Source organism: Odontesthes bonariensis, chromosome 11, assembly GCF_027942865.1.
Source record: "Odontesthes bonariensis isolate fOdoBon6 chromosome 11, fOdoBon6.hap1, whole genome shotgun sequence".
Lineage (NCBI taxonomy): Eukaryota > Metazoa > Chordata > Actinopteri > Atheriniformes > Atherinopsidae > Odontesthes > Odontesthes bonariensis.
In genome coordinates, this window is record NC_134516.1 from 17,608,824 (window position 1) to 17,635,958 (window position 27,135).

The window sequence follows — 27,135 nt, forward strand, 5'->3', positions numbered from 1 at the left end:
CTGGTTCCTGAATGGTTCCGGTTCTCTCTGGTTCTGGTTCCTGAATGGTTCTGGTTCTCTCTGGTTCTGGTTCTCTCTGGTTCTGGTTCCTGAATGGTTCTGGTTCTCTCTGGTTCTGGTTCTCTCTGGTTCTGGTTCCTGAATGGTTCTGGTTCTCTCAGGTTCTGGTTCTCTCAGGTTCTGGTTCTCTCTGGTTCTGGTTCTGGTTGCTGAATGGTTCTGGTTCTCTCTGGTTCTGGTTCCTGAATGGTTCTGGTTCTCTCTGGTTCTGGTTCCTGAATGGTTCCGGTTCTCTCTGGTTCTGGTTCCTGAATGGTTCCTGAATGGTTCTGGTTCTCTCTGGTTCTGGTTCCTGAATGGTTCTGGTTCCTGAATGGTTCCGGTTCTCTCTGGTTCTGGTTCCTGAATGGTTCCGGTTCTCTCTGGTTCTGGTTCCTGAATGGTTCCGGTTCTCTCTGGTTCTGGTTCCTGAATGGTTCCGGTTCTCTCTGGTTCTGGTTCCTGAATGGTTCTGGTTCTCTCTGGTTCTGGTTCTCTCTGGTTCTGGTTCTCTCTGGTTCTGGTTCCTGAATGGTTCTGGTTCTCTCTGGTTCTGGTTCCTGAATGGTTCTGGTTCTCTCAGGTTCTGGTTCTCTCTGGTTCTGGTTCCTGACGGTTCTGGTTCTGGTTGCTGAATCGTTCTGGTTCTCTCTGGTTCTGGTTCCTGAATGGTTCTGGTTCTCTCTGGTTCTGGTTCCTGAATGGTTCTGGTTCCTGAATGGTTCTGGTTCTCTCTGGTTCTGGTTCCTGAATGGTTCTGGTTCTCTCTGGTTCTGGTTGCTGAATGGTTCTGGTTCTGGTTCCTGAATGGTTCCGGTTCTCTCTGGTTCTGGTTCTCTCTGGTTCTGGTTCCTGAATGGTTCTGGTTCTCTCTGGTTCTGGTTCCTGAATGGTTCCGGTTGCTGAATGGTTCCGGTTGCTGAATGGTTCCGGTTGCTGAATGGTTCCGGTTGCTGAATGGTTCTGGTTCTCTCTGGTTCTGGTTCCTGAATGGTTCTGGTTCCTGAATGGTTCTGGTTCTCTCTGGTTCTGGTTCCTGAATGGTTCTGGTTCTCTCTGGTTCTGGTTCCTGAATGGTTCTGGTTCCTGAATGGTTCTGGTTCTGGTTGCTGAATGGTTCTGGTTCTCTCTGGTTCTGGTTCTCTCTGGTTCTGGTTCCTGAATGGTTCTGGTTCTCTCTGGTTCTGGTTCCTGAATGGTTCTGGTTCTCTCTGGTTCTGGTTGCTGAATGGTTCTGGTTCTGGTTCCTGAATGGTTCCGGTTCTCTCTGGTTCTGGTTCTCTCTGGTTCTGGTTCCTGAATGGTTCTGGTTCTCTCTGGTTCTGGTTCCTGAATGGTTCCGGTTGCTGAATGGTTCCGGTTGCTGAATGGTTCCGGTTGCTGAATGGTTCTGGTTCTCTCTGGTTCTGGTTCCTGAATGGTTCTGGTTCCTGAATGGTTCTGGTTCTCTCTGGTTCTGGTTCCTGAATGGTTCTGGTTCTCTCTGGTTCTGGTTCCTGAATGGTTCTGGTTCCTGAATGGTTCTGGTTCTGGTTGCTGAATGGTTCTGGTTCTCTCTGGTTCTGGTTCTCTCTGGTTCTGGTTCCTGAATGGTTCTGGTTCTGGTTGCTGAATGGTTCTGGTTGCTGAATGGTTCTGGTTCTCTCTCTGGTTCTGGTTCTCTCTGGTTCTGGTTCCTGAATGGTTCTGGTTCTGGTTGCTGAATGGTTCTGGTTCCTGAATGGTTCTGGTTCCTGAATGGTTCCGGTTCCTGAATGGTTCTGGTTGCTGAATGGTTCTGGTTCTGGTTGCTGAATGGTTCCGGTTCCTGAATGGTTCTGGTTGCTGAATGGTTCTGGTTCTGGTTGCTGAATGGTTCTGGTTCCTGAATGGTTCCGGTTCTGGTTGCTGAATGGTTCTGGTTCTGGTTGCTGAATGGTTCTGGTTGCTGAATGGTTCTGGTTCTCTCTGGTTCTGGTTCTCTCTGGTTCTGGTTCTCTCTTAACTTGATTGATTAGTTTCTTCCCAGTAAACAAACACAGCCAACAGTCTTGTTTTGGCACATGGATGCTGTCAGGTCAGTTAATTAAGTTAATATAAACGCTAAAAACCAACCTTCTACAGTTGCTTGTATTTGATTCTGAAGGATATCTTGTGATCCGTTAGTTTGAGTAACATCATTTAGACTTTTTGGATTCCGACCATGAAAGGGATCAAAGGTCGTCATCAGCCGGTGAGGTGGAGCGAAGCGGCCTCTTACCCGTCTGTGAATTTGCCTGGAACAGTCCCAGGATCCTGTCAGGTCTGAACCCTGAGAGCTCAGGGTGAGGTACTTCCTGGAGGAATGATGTCACTTCCTCTTGGGCGGACAGCAGCAGAGGAGAGGCCGTGCGGCTCCTGGTTAAAGAGTCAGAAGGTCGACACACGTTTATCTCAAAGTCTAATAAATAACTCCCATGGCACACGTTGGTTATTTTCTTCTCACATCATGATGAAGCGGTGCAGCGCCTCACTACCCAGCATGCCTCTGTAGTGCTGGGCTGACTCCTGGGGGCGGAGCAACAGGACACCGGGAAAGGCCGTGATTGGCTGGAAAGGGACGGCCGCGCCCGGCTCAGCGGCACACAGGTCGGTCCACTCTCCACAGTCGATGGCGCTCATCTGAACATCGTCAACGTCTGAATCTAAAGAGACAATTTAAGGAGACATCTGATGACATCTTACAGATGAGTCATAACAACAAGTCAGAGACTCAAAGCTCAGACGTAAGCATCTGTGGCACCTGCTGTGGGACTGGGAGCACAACTAAAGAAGGAGGATCAAAAGAATCTGCGGACCACTGGAATTAAAGAAAGAGATTATCCTCATGGTTATATTTACCTCATTTAGACGCCAGGAATCAAATCAAAACTTTATTTATAAAGCACTTTTCATACATTAAAAATGTAGCACAAAGTGCACAAAGTGCTACATTTTTGGGAAGGTTCCCAAAGCACAGCCTGAAACCATGCTGCAGAATCCAATGAGCAGCCCATATTATAGGTTTATTTTATCTAAGAAAGCCACCTCGTCTTCAAAGCTTAGTTAAACCGTCAGAAATCTGGGAGTGACCTTTGACCTTTGATCTGAGGTCGGACAAACAAATGAACAATGTTGTCAGGACTAGTTTTTTCCAGTTGCATCTCCTGGCCAAAGTTAAAATGTTTTTAAGTTGACCTTGAGAAAGCCATCCATGCCCTAATAAGTTCAAGGTCAGACTATTGCAATGCACTTTATGTTTCCCAGTCTTCTCTCAGCCGCCTTCAGCTGGTGCAGAACGCTGCTGCCCGTCTTTTAACCAACACCAACAGACGTGTGCACATCACTCCTGTTCTTAACTCCCTCCATTGGCTTCCTGTCCTTTATAGAACTGATTTTAAACTTTTAAATGTTTGTTTTTAAAGCTCTTAACGGCCTCGCCCCATCGTATTTATCTGAGCTGTTAACAGTCCTGGTCGAGCTCTGAGGTCAACAGATCAGTTTCTGCTGGAATTTTGTTGTATTTTATTGCTTTCACTGTTCTTTTATTGTTTTTATTTGTTTTTACTTATTCTTCTCTTTATTTATTATCATTTTTTTTATTATTATCAATGTGTTCCATCCCCGACCCTGTCAGCTTACAGCTGTTTAACAGCCACGTCTAGTCTTTAAACTGCTGAGTGTCGGGTATAACCGACGGTTGGACCTTTTTCATGAAGTTTGGCCACTTGTTAGGACTTTTCCACACGAGAAAGGACTCGTTAGGTCACATCCTCCGACATGCATTCGTTTACCTGCAAGTCTCTCTGCAACTTCAATGAAGGAGCTGAGAAAAGCCACTGAAACAGCATCCCCTGGTGGTGAGAAATAAAAACAGCGCTTGATTTAACCCAGACATGATCAACTTTAACTTTATATTTTTTTTTATTAACAATATGTTTATTGTTTTTTAGAAAGAACATACAGTCACAGGGACAGTAACATTACGAACATCCCTCCTCCCCCCACCCTCGACAGCACAGTCAGGGAAAAAAAAAAACTTTAACTTTATATTTGACACACTGAAGTTCTTTTTTAAAAGAATTAACACAAAAGAGCGATAAACATGCCGCAGGAGTAATCTGCGTCTTACATTTGAGGTAGAAGAGCGCCACCGTGAGGCTGCTTTGTGCCACTCTGGTGTGGAAGTTGTCGGAGGTCAGATGGGTTATCGAGTCCAGGTCCAGCGAGTCGCCTCGGTTTGCAAAGACAGACGCTGCAATTTCATCATCCAGCTTTCCTGGAGACACAAGCAGAACCAGAAATGTACTCCTGCTCCTCTTTTTCTTCCTACTGGTTCATGTTTGATTCCTCTCTGCCACACTCTTGCAAATATGCATTTCTACATATAAAACACTCCACAAAAAAAGAAACAACACAGCCAATACATTTTCAATTAAGACCACATTTATCTTAATACTGGGATGAGCGGAAGCTGGCATGCATGTCCTTGACTTTCTTCATGTTGTATTTGTAGTTTGTTGTTGTAATCATAGTGAGAAATTCAGGATGAGCACGGTTTTTTTGCTGGTTTTTGCCCTTTTTTAGTTAAAAACCGATCCATTGTGCCTGCATCTCGCGCTGGCTAAAGGAGCTAGCGTGCACTGCGGTTTAAGCGGGCTGCGTTGCCAGGTTTAACAGAGCCCCCTTTAGGAAACACCATTAAGCCTTAATTAATACTTAATAAAAATACTTAATACTACAAAAACGCAAACTTAATAAAAATACTTAATACTGTGCAGTATTCGCTGTGTGTTATTTGAAAAAAATGTATTGTTATTTTTACCATATTGTTATAAGCTACTATGCGAGTGCGAGCCACCAACTAAAGCTTGAGGAGCCGCACAATGAGTATCTCTGCTCTACATGTTTACCAAAATGTGAATCCTCCTCCTCGTCCTCCTCTTCATCCTCCTCTTCCTCCTCTTCTTCTTCTTCTTCTTTCTCTTGGTTTGTGAAGAGCTCCAGCACATCATCGAGGCTGTGTAAGGTCAGATACTTCACCTCTGAGCCCTGGAAGCGCACGCAAACACAGAATAAGAGGAAGGAGTAACTTCAGCCTGTCAGTTGGTGTGTGAGCGCCGTACCTCGTCGGGCAGCCGGTAAGCAGCGTTGTATTCGTCGGGGGTTTTCACTGCAGGACTCTGCCTGTTCAACACAGCCAGACAGTGACAAAGATGGACTGAGACTTTGGGGTAACGGTATCAGAGACGGCAGAGACGTGTGTTCAGATGGGAGATCATACGTGTACCTGCAGGTTCTGCACACCTGTGTACAAGCAGCAGCAGAGCGAGCCCACGCAGCCTCCAGGCCAACGTCGCGGCAGTGCCCAGGTCCAGGTGCTCGGTTGCGGGATGAGAGAACAGGAATACCTGCGGGGTCAGCTGGTACGGGAACTGTGGGGACGGGACTGAGGAGGGGTCCACGTATACTTCAGACTGGCAGGGAGAGACAGGACTTATATTCACAGCTGCCTTTTTAATGGAGCTGCAGCAGAGACATCCCTATGTGTGAATGCGTGAGAACACGTGCAAGTAAAATAAGGAGGAGATTGTTGGCATCTTTAACCCAGATAGTCACCGTGGTTCAACTTCAAATCGGACGGCTGTGGCAGGACTTTCCCACCATGATTGGTTAGCAGTTAGCTCAATCTGATTGGTGCGTTAACCCGAGCATCACCACTGGTTACTCACAGGCGAGTGTATTTGATTTGTACCCGTCATCACACACTCAAATATATTAATACAAGCTACAAGACTTTTGTCTCTAAGATGTGCTGCAGAATCAGACAAAACTGCAGCTAAAAGTAATTCATCAAGCACACGAGTCCATGAGTGGACCTGTGGGGCTGGTCTTTATCCATCCTCAGACGGAATGATAAGAGTGCCACAAAAAATAATAAACCTGGAAAAGAATAGGAAAGAAATAAACAAATGTATTTTAAATTAGGGCTGGGCGAGTTAACTTGTTATTATCACGTTAACTCGTTAATTATTTAACGCCGATAAATATTTTATCGCGCATTGACGCAGGTTTTATTATTTATTTTATTTTGTAAAAGTCTGTTGCTGTCTGCGGCGGAACCGGAAAAGAAAGTAATCGGCGGATCCACCAAACATGGAGAAGGGTACGGAACTTTTACTCTGCCATTTTCATTTTAAAGTTCTTCCAGACGACGGAGTCGACAGAACCAAAGTCATCCGTAAACACTGCCAAGTTGAATTGTCTTCTCACCGTAGTAGTTCCAGTCTAAAATATCACTTAAAGGCAAAACACACAACTGATAGCAGCAAGTCATTCAAGGAAACAGACAGTGGAGCGAGGCTTCTACATAAAAACTACAGAAAGATGCTGATGTTAAAAGTGTGTTTGCACAACAAATGTTATGACACTTTCATTCATATGGCAGCACATTTAAAATAAAGCTAAAAGCTATTCACTACTTTTGAATTCATTTTTGCATTTTGCGTACAAATGCGATTAATCGTGATTAATCAGGGAAATCATGTGATTAATTAGATTAAACATTTGAATCGTTGCCCAGCCCTAATTTTAAAAAGGCAGAAATATAAAGCCAAATGTCCCTTTTATGTTTTGTCATTTCTTTGTCTTTAGATGTAAAAATACAGATGTGTTTGCTCTTTAAACGGCGCTCTTATCGTTCCATACGGCAGACACACTCAGAGTCTTAGATGTTGGTCTGTTTTTTACCACCAGCGGCGCCTCCATAAGCTGCAGGAAGGAGTGCAGGCTCAGCGTGGACAGGAGCCTCCTCATGCGCGTCACAGGGCAGCGCTCGGCAGTCATCGGGGTCACGAAACCACTGTGAACTCTGCAGTGGAGGAACCACACTCGAGAGGACAGAGACGACTCGTTGACTCTAAAACAGATGCAGAGAGAACTGCTCTTGTACAAATCTCGACTAAACCAATAATACATCAAACCATTAACTGTCTTCAGCATTAATAACCTAAAGACTTCGCACTGTATTCTATCTAGTTAACGCACGAGTTAAATGTTGATTGTTTTTGCCTTTTCGTGGTGTGTTTCTTAGAGTATTTGCTGGTCTGAGGTCTCAGGAACAAGCAGCCATTCAACTAAATTAGATTTACTCTTATCTTGTTACATCTGATAGGCTTGCACAATATTTTCCACCACAAGCTCTGCTCCTGCCAGCAAACACGGCTGCGTTTGATTCACATCACAAAAAAAAGAAAAGGATCTTACCCCAACTGCTTCAAAACCGGACCTCCGGTTATGAGAATAAACTGATATTTAGATCCGTACACGTACGCCGTCTCCATCATCGATCTGTGCTCTGAATTAACACAATTAAATTCATTTAGTGGCAGTTATGTCAGTTTTCTAACTCCATCAAACATCAAGAGAGCTCACAGAATACTAATTAGTTATCAGTCACTTCTGTTTCTGTCACTTTAAGCCCTTTTTTCCCCCTCTCCATCCTCACCTAATGTCCCCAAACTGCGAACGTAACCCAAAACAATGTCCTTCTTCCCTCTGGCAGCCTTCTCCATGGCCAGCAGGTCGGCGTCTGTGTGGACGTACTTTACCTCTTCACGCAGGATGGCGCTGAAGGAGAAAGACACAGAAACTGGTTTCCATCGATCTCACACGACATTCCTGTGCCTGAATATTCTAGACTTAACTCCGTCTCTGTTCCCCTTGTTCTTTCCAACTTCTCTGCCTTACCTCCATAACATTGTAATTCATGGGCTTACTCACAATAGGACTTCAGAGACGATGGAGTTCACATCAAACACTGTGTCCAAGTCGAAACTCAAGAACTCCTTTCCGCCTCTGCAAACACAAAGACGTGGGGCCGAGTTTCAGAGGGTTCAGTGCAAAGCAGCTCAGCTCACATGAAGGTTACGGCGCTCGTTTGGGTTGAAACAGCTGTGCCGACAAGTATTTCTGTCATTCAGCCTAAATAACCTCTTAGTTGTACATGATTAACCATAAGATTGTGACCACTGACCTGAGGGGGATTATGCTGTCACAATACCACCTGGCAAAGCATGAGATACATCAGGCAGAAAGTCAGCCTTTTGTACCGTGAGTTGATGTGTTAGAAGCAGAAAAAACGGGAAAGTGGAAGCATTAGAGCGACTCCGACAAAGGCAAAACTGTGCGAGGCAGACGGCTGGGTCATACCATCTCCACAACTGCAACACTTGTGGGATGTTTGCTCTGCAGAGGTAAACCCAGAGGTGAACCTACAAAAGGGTATCAGGCAGCCCAGACACACCGATGCACCTGGGGAGCAAAGACTGTCCTCCAATCCAATAAAAGGAGCTAATGCAGCTCACAAAGTTGAATAAGTTCATGGTGGTTCTGACAGAAAAGTGTCACAGTTTGTTGCAGACCTGCTTCTTCTGCTGAAAGCTCTTTCCACAGACAGGTCAGCATCAGAATCTGGAACAATGGGTTTGAACCGGTGCTCCAAATTCTCCAGATCTCAGTCATGTTGATCATCTCTGTACAGGCTTAAAGGCTCGCCTGGTGGCTCGGTGTCAGATACCACAGCAGACCTTCAGATGCAGAGTCCATGCCTCAGGGGGGCCTACTGAGCATCCGGCAGGGGGTCATGTCATAGCAGATCTATGTAAAGTCTCACAAACACAATCAACTCGTCTTTTTTTTTTTATCCTACAGTGACGTCTTATCAGCAGCAATCCATCCAAACTACCAGTTTGCCTCTGGAGGCTGGAACATTTATCTGATTACCAGGCGTGAAAGGAAGTTAAAGCTGGGAGCTTCAATTAGAGGTTTTAATACTGTTTACAAGCAGGTTGGGGGAGACACACTGCTGATGGAGGCTTCTTAGATCAAAAACTGATCCCAATGTAGAACTACGTTTCTCCTACACTGACCATTTTCAGTTTTTTTCTTTGTTAAGCCGCTTAACTCTGACCTATGAATTATTCAGGCAGGAAAAAGGCTCCTAACTCAAGGGATGAACCAGAGTTGTGTCCACACAGAACAGACAACTTAGGAAAGAAGCCATTTTAAACTGGATCTTTAGGCACTTTGTTCCCAGCAGCCTGTCACAGAGACACATCATCTGTTCCCATTTCTTTAGCTTCATCTGTGAAAAACAGCAAAGATAACACAGTCTGACAGACAGAAAACAGGATTTCTGCAGCAACAAGGTGATTCCCAAAGAGCTGTTAGCTGAAAACTTGGCATATCTCAGCATGGTGTGCAGTGTGTCCTTAAAACATTTGAGGAAACTGGACCAGTGGAGGACAAAAGAAGAAGCGTCAGGCCTAAAGAACTATCTACAGCAGATGAACAGGATCTGAAAGTGATGTCCTTCAGAAAGAGGAAAACATCCAGCAAAGACCTGACACAGGAGCTGAGAGATGCATCTGGACCTTCAGCTGATCCATCTGCTGTTGGCCCAAGCCTCATCAGAAACGGGCTCCATGGAAGGGTGGCTGTCAGGAAGCCGTTCTTAAGGAAGGGAAACAGGGAGAAAAGGCTGAGCTGTGCCAAAGGACACAAGAAGTGGGCTGAAAATCAGTGGCAGCAGGTCTGATGGAGGGATGAATCCTCCCCAGAGCCCGGAGCTCAACATTACTGAAGCAGTGTGGGATCATGTTGGCAGAGAACGGAACAAAAGGCAGCCCACATCCAAAGAAGAGCTTTGGGATGTCCTTCAAGAAGCCTGGAGAACTATTCCTGAAGACTGCTTAAAGAAAGGACACAAAGCTTGCACCCACGGTTTCCTGGTTATTTTCTGACTAATCATCACTGAAAACTTCCACTCGACCCACCTGAACAGAAAAGCTGTGTGCCGCAGTCTTCCTTCCGTGCAGTATGTGCGAACCAGCCCTTTCTTACAGCTGACCTGCAACGGCAAAAAGGCAAAAACAGAATGTATCTGCCACACACTCACCTGTTGGTGTGCTAATCTTAAAGCGGACATATAATGGGACTTTTTTCTGTGGCAGACGGCATATATTTGGTATGTCTCAAGTCAAAAACCCAGAGAAAACACAACCAAGGCATTTTGTTTTAGGCCCTGTGTATCATTCAATGAACCATTTAGATGTAATTTATGTCACTTTTCAAGGTTAACCAGCCTCCTCATCAGTATCTCCACCTGACTACAACTTCAGATGGTGTGGAAAGTTCAAACTCTTAGATTTAGTCTCATCATTAGTTATATTCTTCATTGAACTGAAGAAATAAGTGAACTCGTAAATAATGCTCTGGCAGTCCTTTAATATTTTATATCCCAACATGGAAATTTGACTTTGAATTGTGGGTCTTTAATATATTTACCAGCTGGATGTTAGAATTCCTGTTTTCCATTTGTCACTGCTGTCACAAAAACAACTGCTGGGGAAAAATTGTCCAAATAAGCAACGGTTCTTAATGTTAGCTGCTTAAAACTTCGATAAAACGCAGAGGAAAGGAACGACAGTGAAGTTTAAAGTCTATGGAGCCAATTTGTTATGATTTCTTACAATGCGAGTCCTCAGTGGTGTTTTCACCCGACCAGCAGAACTATTAAGTTCTGCGATGTGTTTAAACAACTTGGGCCAGTTCAACACATGACTGGTGATGAGATGGTGCCTTAAAAGAGGGATCAGTAGCCTTTCAGCTGCCCATGGTCCAACTGCAGATGAAGGAAATTTAAGTATTTGAGTATAAAATAACGGGTGAAGTACTTTTCCATCAGTTTGGTTTGTGGTCTGAGCTCTCTCACACGAGCATTAACATGCTCCAGGGTTATTGAGTACTACAGATCTCAAAAGAGGAAAAACCCTGAGGAAAAGAGGGGCAAAGTGGAGTTAAGTTGGTCAGTCCACGTATGAATCGAGGTGGAAATCTTTGTTGTTTTGACCAAAGAATGTCGTGGAGATTTCATTAAGATCTCAGGAAATTGTGTCAGCTTTGGGGAAAAGGGCAGAAAATGTCAACAAAAGGAGCACAAAGCATAGATAGGGCTGTGACTACCTTGCCAACCAGAACTCCATAATCCTGCAGAGCTTCAGCAGACTTCTCCAACTCCACCAGGAACAGAGAGATGGTTGGAGAGACTGGAAACAGGACGGAGCACAGGGAAACGCTGTTAGTCTTGAATAATTCAAGCGTCTGATTACCAGACAGGATAAATGGATCTTCTCATTTATATTATCATCTTCTAACTGAGTCAAGACTGATATTTCACTTTAAATGTGAATCAGTGAATGATTGTAAAAGACCTTTTTACATCAGATCGCATCATAATCAACGTTTATCAGCATCTGGGCAGTCGAGCAAGGAGGGCAAATACATCCCAATTATTAAATGAACCTATCAATGCCAAAAATCCGGTGATTACATTCAAGCAGCCCATATCAATGAGTCGTGCATGAAAATAGTCCTTGACTGGATATAATGTAACTTTAAATGACCTATTATAATTTAAAGTGACATAACATGAGCTAATATTACTCATTCCTATAAAACATTACAACTCCACGAGATATGTGGGTATGACGTAGACACTGAGAATAGCAAGAACATCTTTGTAATTATTCAAATCATATTGTGACATTTTGTAATGCTATTTCATTTCTACATTCCAGATGGACTGTCCTACCTTTTTCCAGCCATAAACCATGGCCTATAATTCTGACTATTCAGCTCGACTCAACACTTAACTGTTCTAGATGTTCTAGATTTCGCATCACCCTCAAAGTAACCCAAACACTTGTGAATCGTTGCTTCTTACATGAAGAAAAAGAGGTGAAGAGAACTGGTGGTGACAAACTATGTATGCTTTTATGTTTATCAGCCATGTAAAAAAAAAAAAAGACAATATACCCCGTTTAAAGTATTAGATCAAAAGAAAAAAATTATCCGGTCCTAAAACATAGTTTTCACACAAAAGATTGAGTTGTTTACCTGTAATATAGTGTGAAAAGCTTACCTTGATGCTCGAAATAGATAAACATAATCTTCCCAGAGTGCAATTTATCATAAAAGTCTGCAGCTGTGAATTCAATGTGGTCTGACGTGTTGGCCTTTTCTGAGCATCCTCCTGCCCTCATCCACAGCAGGAAGGCAGCGATACAAACCCACATCCTGAAGAAGAAACTGGACTGTGTTCTCTGAGATGAAAAATAAATATTTCGTACATTTGTATATATTATGACACAAAGAACAAGAACACAGTGGTCTGAGCAAAAAGGCAAACATGGTTGACTTCAGTGACACAGCTATTTGAACACTGTGCTCAGACTACAGCTGTGTTTTCTTTTTTCACAAGTGTTAGTTTGACTTTAATTCTGATACAATTTGCTCATAATTGTCAATAAGAACACATTAGCCTCTGCAAAAAGATCCAAGCAGAGACAAGGAACAAGGTAGTCTTCGGTTACCTGAGAAAGTAGAGCTGGGGTGCAAAAAGGTTCAACTTTTGTCCTTCCAAGAGACAAACACTTTAGTAACCACAGCTAAACCCGTGGTGAAAGCAAAGAAAGCCATTTTTATACTTTACCACTACTACTATTCAGAAACGTAACGTTATGTGATGCTAGTTTTTAAGCTAGCTTTGTTAGCTGCCTACTGTTGGGTATTCGTCCATGTCTCAAAGCTAAAAGCTAACATTATCTTGTATTTGCTCAAAATAAATGTGTCGGTGTCTGTCCGTGGTAAATGTAGGTCACACAAAGATATACTTCGCAATGTTATTGTTCTTTTAATTCTCTTAAAAGAAAGATGCTCAATCAATGCTCGAGTTATAAGAGTTAACATGGCACTTCCTGTTATAGTTTCAGAATAAAACGCGTAACTTAAACGATTTCGGTTTTGGGGTGAAAATCATCTTAAGAAATAACTCACAATGTAATATAATATCATAAATAAGGTAACTTCTTCTTTAAACGTGCTGTTATTTGAATCAACGTGTTGCTTTTCGTGATTAGCTATAATGTATGCCTTTATTTTGATAGCTCCAAGACTCTAAAATCGTTGGATTTTCCTAACTTGAAGCAACTCGGGAGAAACGTCCAATGAGCCCCATTTGAACCAATCAGATCAGGGAATAGTTTTCAGTTAAACAAACGACCAATCACAAGATCGCAGGGGGCGGGCACGTTCGCAGCTGACATAATCGAAAGCCAATGAGGTGAGCAATGCGTGGAGGTTGGGTGGCCGTTTTAGCCAATGGAATTGTAAACTGGATAAATGGGCGTGGTTGTTTTGATTACAGAAATATTTCTCAGAAACTGGCTGTCTTCTGTGGCTCTGCAGTCAGCTGTTTCTTATGAAAGTAATGCTGGTAACGAGCCAAAATGGCGATCCTTAAAGCGCTAGTTTCCGTTTTTATTGGGAACAAGGGGGTGGGTCTTAAACTGCATCACAGCTGATCTGGAGGTTTTTCCCCCCTCAAGTTGTTTTTTTGCAGAGCGCAGCTTTGCAGACAATCACAGGGACACCTCTGTCTTGTTTTCTTTCTTGTTATTTTTAACCCAGCGCCTTTTAAAACTATATAATTGTTTTTCCTCTTTGGTTTTGCCATTTGAAACCCCAGACTAGTTTAAGAATGCCACTTATTTCCAGAAGAAACTGCTTTTATCACAAATATCATTGTCTTTTTGTCATCCACGGTGAATTTAGCCCAGGTTTGACCCACTTTTAGCGTCTTTGCCTTCAAAGCATCTCGTGTTAGTGCGAATCGCCAGTGGAGATGTTTTCGGCAGGAGAGGAGCTTGATTCCCGTTTGTTTACTTCACTAAAGGAGTCATCCGGAGATGCAATCTCCCCAAGACTGGAGCTCAGTTTGACAACCATCTACACCGTCCTCTACTCTTTCCTCTTTGTTTTCGTGTACCTGCAGCTCTGGCTCATTTTGCACTACGGCCACAAGCGCTTCAGCTATCAGAGTGTGTTTTTGTTTCTGTGTTTGCTGTGGGCAGCGCTGAGAACGACCCTCTTCTCTTTCTACTTTAAAAATGTGGTGCAGGCCAACCAGCTGCAGCCTCTGGCCTACTGGCTGCTCTACTGCTGCCCCGTCTGCCTACAGTTCTTCACCCTCTGCCTGCTCAACCTCTACTTCACACAGGTAAGGCTTCATGTTCGTGACAGATGTGGTTTAAACAGGCAAGTTTCCTTCCCATACCTCTAAATGGCATTGTCCTTCTCCTGTGTGGCACTGCTCACTCCTTTGGAGGATGGCTAATGTCCTGTGGGCAGAAATCTTGCCAAGGAAACTAACCATGTTATCTTAAGGACAATTATTTCTCAATGTGCAGTTATCAAAACTACATCTCCCAGGAGGCTTCTGTGGCCTGCTGCGTTCAGTGTGCCTCTGGAAGTCAGAACTCAAAATCATTCTACCTCTCAAGATGTTTTATTGGATCAAGATTTGACAAAATCTCCGGCTCTTGGTCTGAATCATACCTTATTGGGCATTCTTACAAGGTGACTTCTTAGCCATTTTACTTATCTGCTGGTGTGCCCCAAGGCTTTGTACTGGGACCCATTGTCTTTTTGGTAAACTACATAATCTCCTTGGACCCTGTCGTTTGCTGTCATGGCTTCTCACATCATTGCTACGTAGATGAAACCTAACTGTATCGACCATTCCCACCAGATTACCCAGAATTTCAGCATGACCCTCAGCTTGTCTCTCTGACCTTCAGCTAAATCTCTCAAAGGCTGAGCTTTTAGTCGTCATCTGTCTCTACAACAAGGAACCCGGCTGTCTTTTTCAGACCGTTTTTATTTTACTCCTCGAAGAATCCAATGCAGTAAGATCTGAACTGAAGACCATATTAGCATATACAGACTTCTTATATCAGTGGGTGTAATGATTTAGATCGGGGTGTGACTGCTGTGTCAAATCACTGAATTTAATATTCCAACCTTGACTTTAAAGTCATTAAACCCGGCTACGAAGTAGTCCTCCACATAAACCGATGGAAAAACCACAGCTTGTTGTTTTGCGCTCTTTGCTTTTTGCACAAAGCAAACGGGATACAACTCCTCCTTCACTGTAGTCACAAGCTTCTTTTTTTTAATTGAGTCCAAAGTGTGGGTTTACATGTCAGGTTGGCCCAGCAAGGTAACCTTGAACTTAAATGTGTGTTTGCATAGCTTCTGTAACAGCAAAGCAGCTGCCCAGGCTGGTGTTTCAAAGGTGGTCACCACTGCCGTGCACGTACTGCCGTGCAGTGGGGCCGAGTGGAAGAAACTCTGGAGACGGTTTGTGTCCGGGTGTGAGATGGGCTGTGCTCTCACAAATCAGTAAGTGGGCTCAGCTGTTCAGTCCCAGTTGGCTCAAAATGTCAAGAAGAAGTACCTGTGTGTGTGTGTGTGTGTGTGTGTGTGTGTGTGTGTGTGTGTGTGTGTGTGGCACCACAGCTCAATTACTGCTTCAAAGAAAAGCACAGCGAAGCACAAAAGGGAAGGAAACTCGTCTAATTTCTGGCTGAATGGTGATTTAGCAACGCACCTCCCTGCGTGGTATGACTGCTGAATAAACATCATGAGCCCTCAGCTGATCTCTGGCCATTTACTGCATGCAAACCAAAGCTGCTTTCAGTAGAAGGAACCCACGATGCACAGAAACTGACTCACATCCCATGTTTGGCATCGACAGGAGTCCTTTCTTTTTTTTTGCTTTTATACATAGGAGTGTTCCTCCACATCTTCTTATCCGCTCATTATTTCCTTTAAAATAGAAAAGCATGTGACCGGCCGGCTGTGTGAGCAAACGTTTCCTGCTCGTGGTTTCATGTCTGGCCAGTTCAGGTCTGAGTTATAAATCAGATTCATTATTTCTTTCACAGCTCAAACTGGAAGCTGCCTTTGAGTTTAATATTTACCGGCTAACTTTGACCGTTGTTGTCATTTTAGCCAGTCAGAATTACACAATCCTTTTTAATAACGACATGATGTAATTCTAACCGATGAATTATAGCCTCTGTTTTCCATCAGTCTGGTGGCAGCTGAACACATCGTTACTACTACTAGTAGCTACTCTCCTTTGTCCCAGTTGTACGCACGAGAAGGCATTAATTACTTTCAGAAAATGTTTAAAACATTCAGCTGCTTCCAACTTACTCTGTGGGCGATGATGGTACACGTAAGTACAGCTGAATTCACTGCTCAGGCGTTGTTTTTAAGTTACTTGAATACTGATTTTTGTCAGCTGAGGTTATAAAAGGAGGATTTTATTAGAGCAGATCGATGGTTTGGGACCGATTTCAGTGACCACGAGTTGACACGCAGTCATAATGAGCTGATTTTCAGTCACATTTGGTCGTCTGACAAAAGACAGAAAGTATGTGAATGAGAGCGGCTTCATCTGGATTTCAGTTATATTAAAATACACTTTTTTACAAAAAGGTCTAAAAAGATTCAACTTTGAAGCAAACATAAAGCACAGAGGCCCATCCATAATACTGTATTTTCATCTCGCTTTGAGAGGCTTTATTTTGTACCATTTCTGCCGGACTGACATGTTTTATGTCCATTTTAAAAGTGCAGCTTTGGTCTGACTGAAACATCGATTTAGCTTTTAATTCTTTTGGAGAGTTTGTTACAAAACGATGAGCCTGAACCCATCAAAGACCATCTTTGGTGGATGCTCTTTTTATACCCAAACCTGGCACCCTCGCCTAAACGCGGTTATTTGCATATTCTATAAACTTTTCTGTCTTTATTTGCCTCGATGGACTTCTTCTAAGTGTGTTGCTGCATTCAGTTCTAGAGTTCTTTAAATATTCATGTACAATGTAAAATTCATGTAAAACTTCCCAACAGTTTAAAAAATGAAGCTTGTATGTTATGCAACGATATCTTTACATCTTTAGATTTAAGATATTCAAAAAGGATCATTTAGATATCATGAAATCTATATTTCATTCATCATTTGTTATCTTTTGGGTTTTTGGAGCCTTTGTTTCAGTGTGGAACAGTGGGTGGTTTTCTGCAGTCAGACATTTGAAAAGAGGTTGTTTCATCAGCTCATAGATGCTCACAGATGAGACCTGAGTATTGCTTTGTTTTAAAAGGACACCCCGGGTGAGAACCAGCATCTTTACCTGTATCCATCAGCCGGATTGAGAGACTGCACGGCACTGTGAACGTGACGCAATCAGATTATCTCTTTTATCCTATACCTTGGAAATATTGGGTTTAGTTACATAACTGAATGGAAAATCCTCACACATGACAAACTAGAGCCGGATAATGTTTAACATTTCTGCTCTAAAAATATCCAGAATAATTAGCTGCCACGGTTAAGCAGATCCATTCATCAAATCCTTTCAGATTCACTCGCACATACGTGTGATTAAAGTTAAAACCGGGGAACTCGGGAGTCTAAAATATGTTTTAGCAAAGCCGTATTAATGAGTGACTAATGATTTGTTCAACCGGTGTCACACGCAGGTTTTGTATTAGCACATAAGTGATGAAGAGCGCTATTTACCCTTGAACTCTATGAAAGCGGACGGGTATTACGCCACAACTCGCACATGCATGTGTGGAAATGGTGGTTTTCTGATGAGTCAGGCGTCAGTCCTGCCCTGTGATTTACTTCCTCCTGTTGCACACCCCTTCCTGCAGAAAACAAGGGTCCTTCTGCAGAGATAAAGTGTTTATTCTCTGTGCACTGAAAGAAAACCTGTCATTCTGGGGCAGACGTGGACATTTAGAGGCTACAAATCGCCTCGTTCTGGTCTACTTTCACGTGTGTTGTTGCGTTTATCAAACAGAATAGTAGCCACCGTTATATCGTTCTAAATTCGAGCATTTGCAGCGTCAGACAGTAAAGAGAGTGAACATATTTGTGCTCGTCTCGTTTCCTAAAAGCCAAATAAAGTACATTTTGGTAAACAACTTTCAAAACCTCGTCTTTAACGGGGTAACTTGGGTAATCCTGATCGGTTGAGGCCACTGTCCCGGATTTTGCACACACAAACTGAAGCTGTGCAAACTTTATATGGTTGTGATAACGTGCTGACAACCCTGTGACCAGCAGCCCGTGCAAAGTTTTCGATGCAATTAAATGCATATTTAAGGATTTTTACTTGTTGTATAAGGTCAGTTTTAGTCAGTTTTTCATTGTTTTACAAGCTAAAGCTCATGTGAATGTTACAAAAGCCGGCAGATACTGAGATACTGCTCTGGAGCCCTATTATATTGCTTTATATGTTTGCTGCAAACATGGGCATTTTTTATACAGTAAAAACTTTTACTCTTTATAAAGACAGGTGCTGTGTCTGGTTTAATGTGTGGGAATATATCCCAACATACTGCAGATGTCACATTCAGTGCTCTGGTTGTGTCAGAGTACAGTTTTATCGTCTTAGAGGGACATTGAGTCATTAAATAAAACAGAAAACAGGGAACAAAAGGTTGGGGAAGGTCTGGAAAATGTGAAGAAGACTGATTCTTTTCCCAGCCAGCAGTGATCACCTTCAAAGCACACAGTACTATGATATTTCATGTTTAGTCTGGTCAACTTATTTTAATTTATGATGAAAATAACAGTAAAGATCATTAAAAATGGATGTGTATCCATGTTTACATTTCAGACCTGGAAGTAACCGGTTCTGACTTGCATTTTGCTGAATGTCTCATACGGTGTAATGCACAAAAAAAGCTGTTTTTGTCCTGTTTTGAATCATTCTCGACCTTCATTGGAGGAATGGAAACAAGTTTTATTGAATCCAGTCCGAGATGGCAAACAAAACACTCCTGAGGCCGACATAAGAGTGGATGAAAATCCATCTTCTTTCTCACAACACTTAAAATACCACCTGAAGCATTTCAGGTTTCACTGTGTCACATTCTCCTGGTTTCCCTTATTAAAGGTATATTTCAGGTTTTTGAAGCTGGTTTGTATGAAGTACTTTGGAGTAAATGATTTGAAGAATCAGACGCTTTCCTAAAGCTAAAGCTTCCCACAAGGGGGCCTGCTTAAAGACCCCATCTCTTCCAACTGAAAGCACTTTTTAGGAATGATTTCACATTGCGCCACTTCTGCAAAATGAAGTCAGATCGGGTCACTTTATGTTCACTTTTAGCAATAAAAGACCCGTTTGTCCCCCTTTTGTTCCTTCCTGACCGAAGCAAAGCAACTCAAATCATTTCTAAGATGTTGCATCTGGTATATGTTTCTGACACTTTTTATGCTATTTAAGCACAGCTGATGTATAATCCTTTGTAAATGTTCAGTATGGCTCTAAACAGCTGACATGTACAGAGTAGAAGTCACGCTTTGATCTTGATATCTGAGGCAGAACGTTAGAAACGGTACGTTTTTTATTTGATTAGGTCATTTGAAGCCAGGCTGAAAAATGGTGTGTGGCTTCGTACATAAACACTTTCATGTAATCTGGCTTTGTTTTTGGCTTTGGCCTTCTTATTCTTCTTGTGTGATTTAAAGTCATGCTACACACAGCTGTGTGTTTGCTTACTTCACTGACATGCAGGAATCTCCCCGAGCTCCGTTAAAGTTCACACTCTTCTCCTAAAACAAACCCACCGAGCCTCTCTGCCTTTCTCTGCCTCGACATTAGTGAAAAATAAGATTACGAGCGTGAGTTGTTTTCATATTTCTGATCTCTCTTATCTTTCTGCAGGTGATGTTTAAGGCTAAAGCCAAGTATTCACCAGAGCTCACTAAATACAAGTAAGTCCTGGATTGTTTGGACTAAAATTAGAAAAGTGTTGCATGATTTTACTCACTAATCATCACCTTTTCCTTCTTATCCTTCCCTTCCCTTCCACATAAACACAATCAGAGCTTCATAGCTTCAGCACATGGCACCTTAACTAGTTGTAATGAGTGAATAAAGTCCCGTTTTGTGTCTGTTTTTTTTACCAAACTCTTTCTCTTTGCAGGGTTCCTCTGCGTTTGTTCTTCCTGTGTCTCGGTATATTTTTTCTGGTGGTGAATTTAACTTGTGCGTTGTTGGTGCAAGGAGCTCTGGTGCACTCTGAACCGCCAACGTAAGCACAAATAAGATGGATGCCAGTCATGCCTGTTCATTTTCTAACATGCAGCTTTGAAATGAGAGCGAACGCTTGACTGTGGTGCCAATCTTTTTGTGTCCAGTGATGGTGAAATCCGACATGCAGTCTTGGCCCGCGTCCTGATCAACGACAGCCTGTTTGTTTTGTGCGCCATATCTCTGGCTGTTTGCATTTTCAAGATCGCCAAGATGTCCTCTGCCAATGTTTACCTGGAGTCCAAGGTAGAAAAGCACAGACGCTTCTATCAATACAAAAAGTTTCGAAACACGAAAATGCATCTGGAGTCACTTCTGATCGGATATCTGTTCCTCTCTCTCTCAGAGGCTCTGTGTTTTTTTTGCTTAAATTGAAATGCAGTTTTTGAGGGCCAAAGGGGGGGTCGGCTCTTCATAGGCGATGCCATAAGTGTGAGTTTATATTCAAACGGTGTAAACCAAGCAGAAGTAGATGCACCGAAGAAAAATAAACCGGAAACAAAGAACAACAGCGAGGAAGATGGTGCAACTCTCTGCAGAAGAAATAAAAAAATAAGTTGAAACCAGCTGGAAGGCCCCCTATCATCAGATATACTGGGGTCAAAAATTGAGTTAATTACATGGCTCAGTCCAGCTATAACCGTAGCATGTATTAGTTTTTCTGGTATGCTTTTTTTAAAATACTGAATCATGTTACTGACCTGTTGCCAATTAACCCAATCAACTGTGACTGCTAGCTTGTAATTCCACAGCTGGCCACCGGGTGGTGATATTTAGTCAATTCTGTGGAAAAATGGCAGCTAAAGTCTTCTGATGCTAACTTAGGCTAAGCCACATTAGCACAAGCGTCCTGCAGCTTACAAGAAAACCCATAAGGACCTGATGCTTGTGTCATTTTTATTTCAACTATATTTAGCAGTGCTGCTAAACTATATCTGCTGCAAAGGAAAGCTAATTATTTTAAAGTATGTGAACACGATGTTGCTATGATGTAAACACAGGAAGAAGCTTAGATTTATGCCCCTGAAATCTAGATTTCTGGCCTATAAAGAGCTGTTTTTGTAATGCTTGTGCATCAAATCTGTGACTTATATCTAACATTACATCACAGGACGGTAGTGGACTGATGCTCAAGCTTGTTTTGACACAATGAATCTTCCTGCAGGGTACATCAGTGTGCCAAGCGACAGCTATAGGAGCCGTGGTGATTCTCCTCTACACATCCAGAGCCTGTTACAACCTCGTGGTGGTGGCGATGTCCCCACAGGACAGACCAAGTCCCTTTAATTATGGCTGGTACAGCGTCTCAGATCAGGTAATGTGACCAAGTGACCAAGTATTGTAGATGGGAGATATATATCTAAAGCCAGAGAACCAGAGTTTGTGGACAACCCAGAGCAATGCTTAGTGGGGTAAAGGGCTTTGTCTGGCTATAAATAACTCTGAGTGTGTGTGTGTGTGTATTGACCTAAATCAAGGCTCAGGCCTTGAGACACTCTACCCATTTCAAAAGGTTCATGCATGTGTGTGTATTTGCTGGACATTCTAGACTTTATTATGATTTAATCGGTCTCTGTAGACCAGCTGTCATTCATGCGAACGTCATTCTTTTCTCCCACGTGCCTCACAGGACCGTGTGCTTTATGCATGCACTGAATTATTTAATGAGCTAATTAAACTCGCCGCTATATTACCAGCCAGGGTATGGAATAACCCAACCAGTGGGTTTGAACGCATATAACCAAAGCTGTAGTACATTTTAAGCTCTATGTTCTTCTTCATGTCTATGTGCTTATTTTGAAGCCATCATGTAGTTAAGCATAGAGTTTACATTAAAGATGGATGCACCTTAAGTGCTTTAAATCTGCACTCCTTCATTTCAGCAGGGGGCGACTTCTATAGTTGGAAAAAGAAGTCTTCATTGAGCTAATATCTAAAACAAATTACCATGGTTACTCAGACTTTTCCTCACAAACTTAGCTGGATCTCAGTTGTGAGCCTTATTCTAATCCCATTTTATAATTATAGCCAATGTAGTGTTAAAACACTGCCAATGCAGTTTCACTATTCGGACACAACGCTGAAGTTGCCATCCGATTCGCTAATCAAAGGGATGGGCATAAAGGGCCATTTCACTGAATTTTTTTGCATTTTGATCGCCCAAAACAAGGTTTCACAAATCCCAGACAAGGTTTTAATGAATCTATAGCCTCTTTACAATAATTCCATCCAGATTTGAGCAGTGCAACTATTGTAGTTTCCATACAGGACTTAGTTTAGGGTGATCAGAATACAAAAAAAGCAGTAAAATGGCCCTTTATGCCCATCCCTTTGATTCGCGAATCGGATGCCAACTTCAGCGTCGTTATTCGGACCTGGTTTTAACTTCACCAAAGTTTTAGACTATTTAATTAAAGTGTGATCATCAGAAAAATGATCTCTTTACACTGTGTGAGAAACAAATGATCTTAAATGAGAATGTGCACTCACAAGATAGAAAACGCGTGAGAGTAGATAATAAAACGGGGTTTTGTGTATGTGTGTTAAAGGCTGACGTACAGGAGATCAGTGGTAAGGCCTACATTGTGTTCGGGATCATTCTTTTCTTCTGGGAGCTGCTGCCCACCAGCCTGGTTGTGCTTTTCTTCAGAGTCCAGAAACCCCACCAAAACCTGGTATGTTGAGATCTGTTGCCAACTTTCCAAACAGCCTTAACGTGTGACGTGGTTTTAACTGGTCTGTATTTTTCAGGCTCCGGGGGGCATGATCAACAGCCACAGTTTCAGCTCCAGAGCTTATTTCTTTGACAACCCCCGGCGGTATGATAGTGATGATGACCTGTCTAGAAGCATCAATAGGACTGATCGGGCCAGGTGTGCACTCACATACAGTCTTTTATTTTATTCAATATTAGTATTACTAAGGGCCTGAGCATTTATTCTGTTTTTGAGCAATTGTTTCTAATACAAATGTATTGAATCCCCTTATTTCAATCTTTAAATGCTGTTTTCTCAAAATCGTTTTTTTTGTATTTTTCCAGTACTGTATCAATATCTCAGCCTATGGAGCACCTACTAACACCAAACTTTCCAGTTATACACTTAGCAGTATTCTGAAGATGTTTACAGAAGGATTTGTTTATAAATCATTCCTGGCCTGACTTATGTGACATTATAATAAAAAAATATGGCGAAAATCAATGTTTTTTTTTTTAGGCTGTGGACAGTATATTTTGATTTCCTAGGAAATGAAAACAGATATCCTGAAATCCCTCTGTAATTTTCTTTTCATTTTGTGTGTAAACAAACTGTAAAAAAGGATTTTGCACCTGGCTTTATCATATTTTCAGATCCATCTTCCGGAAATATATGCAAATTTGCGCATATTTAACGAGATAATGCCACATTTGCATAATTAAACATACAAATTTCTAAAACTTGTAATTCTGTAATACTTATTCTAATCCCCTTTTATAATTATAGGCAATGTAGTGTTAAGACACTGCATTGGCTTCACTATTCGGACCTGGTTTTAACTCCTCTTTGCAACGACAAAATAATGTACTTCACCAAAGTTTCAGACTACTTGATTAGCGCATATTTGATGAGATGATGCTGAATTTGCATAATTAAACATACAAATTTCTAAAACTTGTAATACATTTTTTTTTCTTACTTGTATAAGTAATCAACTGAGGAAGTTTCATGGTGATATCTATTATTTTAAAATAATACCCTATTCACCTGTAGTGTCTGTAGTGTTATATTTTGCCCTTTTCCTCATCTTTTATCCTCTTAAACCTTCTCTCTCGCTCTCAGTCTCCTTTCCACCACACCCCAGCTGGCACCATCCAGTTGGTATGGCTCCATCCAACGTAATGGGACTTTAGCGACGGGGGTGGCATCTGCCCAGCAGCCACCACCTTCCACGGCCCCCCTCCTCTTCGCCTATGGAAACATCCAGAGTCACCATCACCACCATCACAACTACTACTCCACCCCACAGAACAACAACTACCCGCATCACCATCACAGTAACTACTATTCTACGCCACAGAATTATTACTGCGGCTCACAGATGTATTTCTGCACTCCACAGAATTAAGCAGGGTCCACAGCAAAGAAGCTGATTTTGAGTGATTCTGTGTTTTTGTCAGAATTTTCTTTATCCTGCCGCATTTAAACCGCATTATATTCTAAAAATATTGACCTACAAATAATTTGGGTCACCAATTACGCAGAAATGTGGGGATTTAACAAGCCAGAGAGTCAGAGTGCCATGACTTCTAGCTTTTTTTTGGACATCAGCAACTCTGAGCGTGATGTATGAACCGCAAATACAGAGTTTCAGCATCAATGGCTGATATGCCTGACGACCTAAAAGCTTTTTCTGTTGAATACTGTGGTCGGATTATCCTAAATTGAGACAGATAATCATCATTCCACTAGTAAATTTCAAAGTTCTCCACACACAGGGACTTTACATCAAGCCAAAATGGCGAATCCCGAAGCTGTTAGTCAGTAGTTCAGGATTTTTGAGACGTCCTACACATATACTCAAACAACACCTGTCAAATAGTTTTTTGAGTTATGTGACTGTGTTTGTGATGGGCGCATATATGATAATACAATCATTTAAGGAGCATTAAAAGGGTAATTTAGGCTGCTTGGGATGCTGGCCAGCTAGCAGGATATTTTCACTCGTACTCCCAGTTACATGTGACAGGAATTAGCTGGTGCTAATTCGCCAGTGGCTACAGAAGCAGGTGTGCAAGGTTACACCCAATGCTAACAGTTAGCCTAGCCTAAAAAAACATTCTCAGAAACGTTGCTAAATGAAAACACAAATAGTTAAATCTATCACAGACTTGGTAGCTTTATGTTGCTGGAATTTATCACTTTGGTTCAGTTGGGGTAGTTAATTTTGCTGCCACACGAAAATATGTCGGCTAGCTGGAGACTTTAGGTTGCTTAAGGTAGCGGCTAGCTAGCAGAATATTTTCTTTTCACTGTTAAGTTTATGTATTAGTTGGTAATAATTTGCCAATGGCTGCTGAAAAGGGAGTGTTAGGCTATACCCAGTGCTAACAGTTAGCCTAGCCTCAAAAAAATACATTCTCAAGACACTTTTTTTTGCAAAATGAAAACAAAAAACTATAATTTATCTCATAGTTTCTTGGTAGCTTTATGTTGGGAGGCAATTTCTCTTTTGTTCAGCTGGGGTGGCAAATTGCTGTTAGCAAGCGGAAGACTTTAGGTCGCTTAGGGTACTAGCTGACTAGCAGAATGTTTTATTTTCACTATGAAGTGACTTAGTTGGTGGTGATTTGCTGATGGAAAAAGGGAGTGTTTTGTTATACCTAATGCTAACAGTTTTAGCCAAGTCCCCAAAAAACATTCTCAGAAAACACAACAGTTAAATTAACCACAAAGTTAGTAGTATTGTGTTACTTATTCCTTTTTAATTGTTCATTTAAAAAAAAAAAATGCTATCAGCAAGTATAAGACATTTGGCTGCTGGCTTAATCCTTTACCCTGATTGCTACGTGTACATTTTGATATGTAATATAAGCTTACAGTTCTTTTAACTGTCTGGCTGTAATCAAAATACTGATTTTAAGTGTTTAATCATCAATGTTAACTTCTCACAGCCCAGGAATTCTTTCCATGAACTTATATGTAGCTGCAATATGGGAGTCAGTATTGGTAAGGGAAAATTCAAGCTTCCTTTGTCAATATAGAGTGAAACTTATGACCCGGCGCCCAAATCATGTGAAGAACGTTGTGTTTGAAACAAACAACTCTTATCTGGATCATTTGGAAAACATAAGAGATTCCATATCAGTGTGTGACCTGCAATTTGGAGACGACTCAGCCCGTACACTGTTTATTTCCTGACTGGAAGAGTCTCTGAAGCTCATTTGTGACCAAATATTCTTCACATAATCTGATGTTTTGTGAGCTGTGAGGCAGAAATTTGCACTTAGACGAAGATAACCTTCAGAGGAAAAAGGCCACGGAGCCTGAATGTAGGTTTTTCGTCTCCTATCTTGTATTTTTCTTCTGTAATAGTCTGTATTTTACTATTTATCCTGTGAGAAAGGAAGCATCAATGTGCCATCACATTTTGTCATATCTAATACCTGCATTCCTGAAAGAAAATATTTTTGCACAAGAATTTGTCCGATGATGTACGTCTTTAATCATTTGTGTCTCTACACACCAATCAGTTTTTAATATGTGTGAGATCTTAGATTTGTTTTCAAAGTTTAGTGTGCTTTTATATTACATAGATTTTTACTAATAGATTTTATATTTCTTTTCTCTCTTTTTTTTTTTAGCTTTTCCTCTGTTCTCATAACCTATTTCTGGATCTCATGACAGAGTACAGCCTGTCAGCAATACTCTGAAGGAGCATTTTTGTTGTTTATGACCCACCTCTTAGACCAAATCAGTGCATCTGTGCTAAACAACAGAAACGCTGCACATTGTTGTACTTCAGCTGACACAAAAATCAACCTGTAAATGACCATGAAAACTTTGACTTCTTTACAAACTGAGAGTCGGAACTAAATTGGCTGTTTTATTCTACAAAATAATCTGTGAAATCATTTAAACTGATGCTCGTGCTTTAAGATTCCCTCGCTTTTGTCATTGAGGTTTACCGGATACTTTGACATGCAGCGGATGAAGTGAAGTTCTCATTGTTGGGTCCAGCTGTTTATCTGCAGTGTAGAATGCATGTTTCTGCTTCCCGGGGTCGTATTCTTTGTGTAAAATGTTATTTGCTCTTTAAAAATGCAACTAATTCTTTCATGGACTGTTTCATGTTATTGATGGTTTTATCTGTGGCCATGATGAATGTAACCTGTGCAACAGATCACTAATGATGTATGCGAGGAAAGCACTACCATGTTGAAATAAAGGCCTACTGCACTGTTGTCAAAAACAAAAAGTAAACCGGAGCCTATTCAGTGTTTCTTACGATTAGACGACTCACGAACCTGTCTACCCGACCCAGACCGATGCCAGAGTGTGGCGAGGAGATCAAACCGCCGCACAATGTTCTCATTGTGTTT

The 27,135-nt window shown here is 41.9% G+C and overlaps 2 protein-coding genes across 3 annotated transcripts in view; one reads left to right on the forward strand and one right to left on the reverse strand.

Annotated features, from left to right (window-relative positions):
- The window catches only part of txndc16 (thioredoxin domain containing 16), a 28,447-nt gene extending 15,608 nt beyond the window's left edge, over window positions 1–12,839 (reverse strand). Inside the window, exons 1-15 of one of the 2 annotated variants that reach the window (XM_075477795.1) lie at window positions 12,471–12,839; window positions 12,020–12,174; window positions 11,062–11,144; window positions 9,873–9,946; window positions 7,819–7,893; window positions 7,544–7,665; window positions 7,303–7,393; window positions 6,787–6,955; window positions 5,344–5,513; window positions 5,163–5,223; window positions 4,950–5,088; window positions 4,169–4,315; window positions 3,831–3,890; window positions 2,504–2,702; window positions 2,279–2,415 (exon numbers count right to left, since the gene is read on the reverse strand). In XM_075477795.1, the coding sequence (XP_075333910.1) occupies window positions 2,279–2,415; window positions 2,504–2,702; window positions 3,831–3,890; window positions 4,169–4,315; window positions 4,950–5,088; window positions 5,163–5,223; window positions 5,344–5,513; window positions 6,787–6,955; window positions 7,303–7,393; window positions 7,544–7,665; window positions 7,819–7,893; window positions 9,873–9,946; window positions 11,062–11,144; window positions 12,020–12,173 (1,681 nt within the window). In that variant the 5' untranslated portion in view covers window position 12,174; window positions 12,471–12,839. Of the gene's footprint in view, window positions 1–2,278; window positions 2,416–2,503; window positions 2,703–3,830; window positions 3,891–4,168; window positions 4,316–4,949; window positions 5,089–5,162; window positions 5,224–5,343; window positions 5,514–6,786; window positions 6,956–7,302; window positions 7,394–7,543; window positions 7,666–7,818; window positions 7,894–9,872; window positions 9,947–11,061; window positions 11,145–12,019; window positions 12,201–12,470 lie in introns of both variants that reach the window. The other variant, XM_075477794.1, reaches the window with a different exon arrangement.
- Window positions 12,840–13,482: 643 nt separating this feature from the next.
- On the forward strand, window positions 13,483–27,016 carry gpr137c (G protein-coupled receptor 137c). The gene is made up of 8 exons (XM_075477796.1): window positions 13,483–14,155; window positions 19,689–19,738; window positions 19,951–20,058; window positions 20,165–20,303; window positions 21,223–21,372; window positions 22,607–22,732; window positions 22,809–22,930; window positions 23,876–27,016. The coding sequence occupies exons 1-8, from the start codon at window positions 13,781–13,783 to the stop codon at window positions 24,159–24,161; spliced, it is 1,356 nt and encodes a 451-aa protein (XP_075333911.1). The 5' UTR covers window positions 13,483–13,780; the 3' UTR covers window positions 24,162–27,016.
- The last annotated feature ends 119 nt before the right edge of the window (window positions 27,017–27,135 follow it).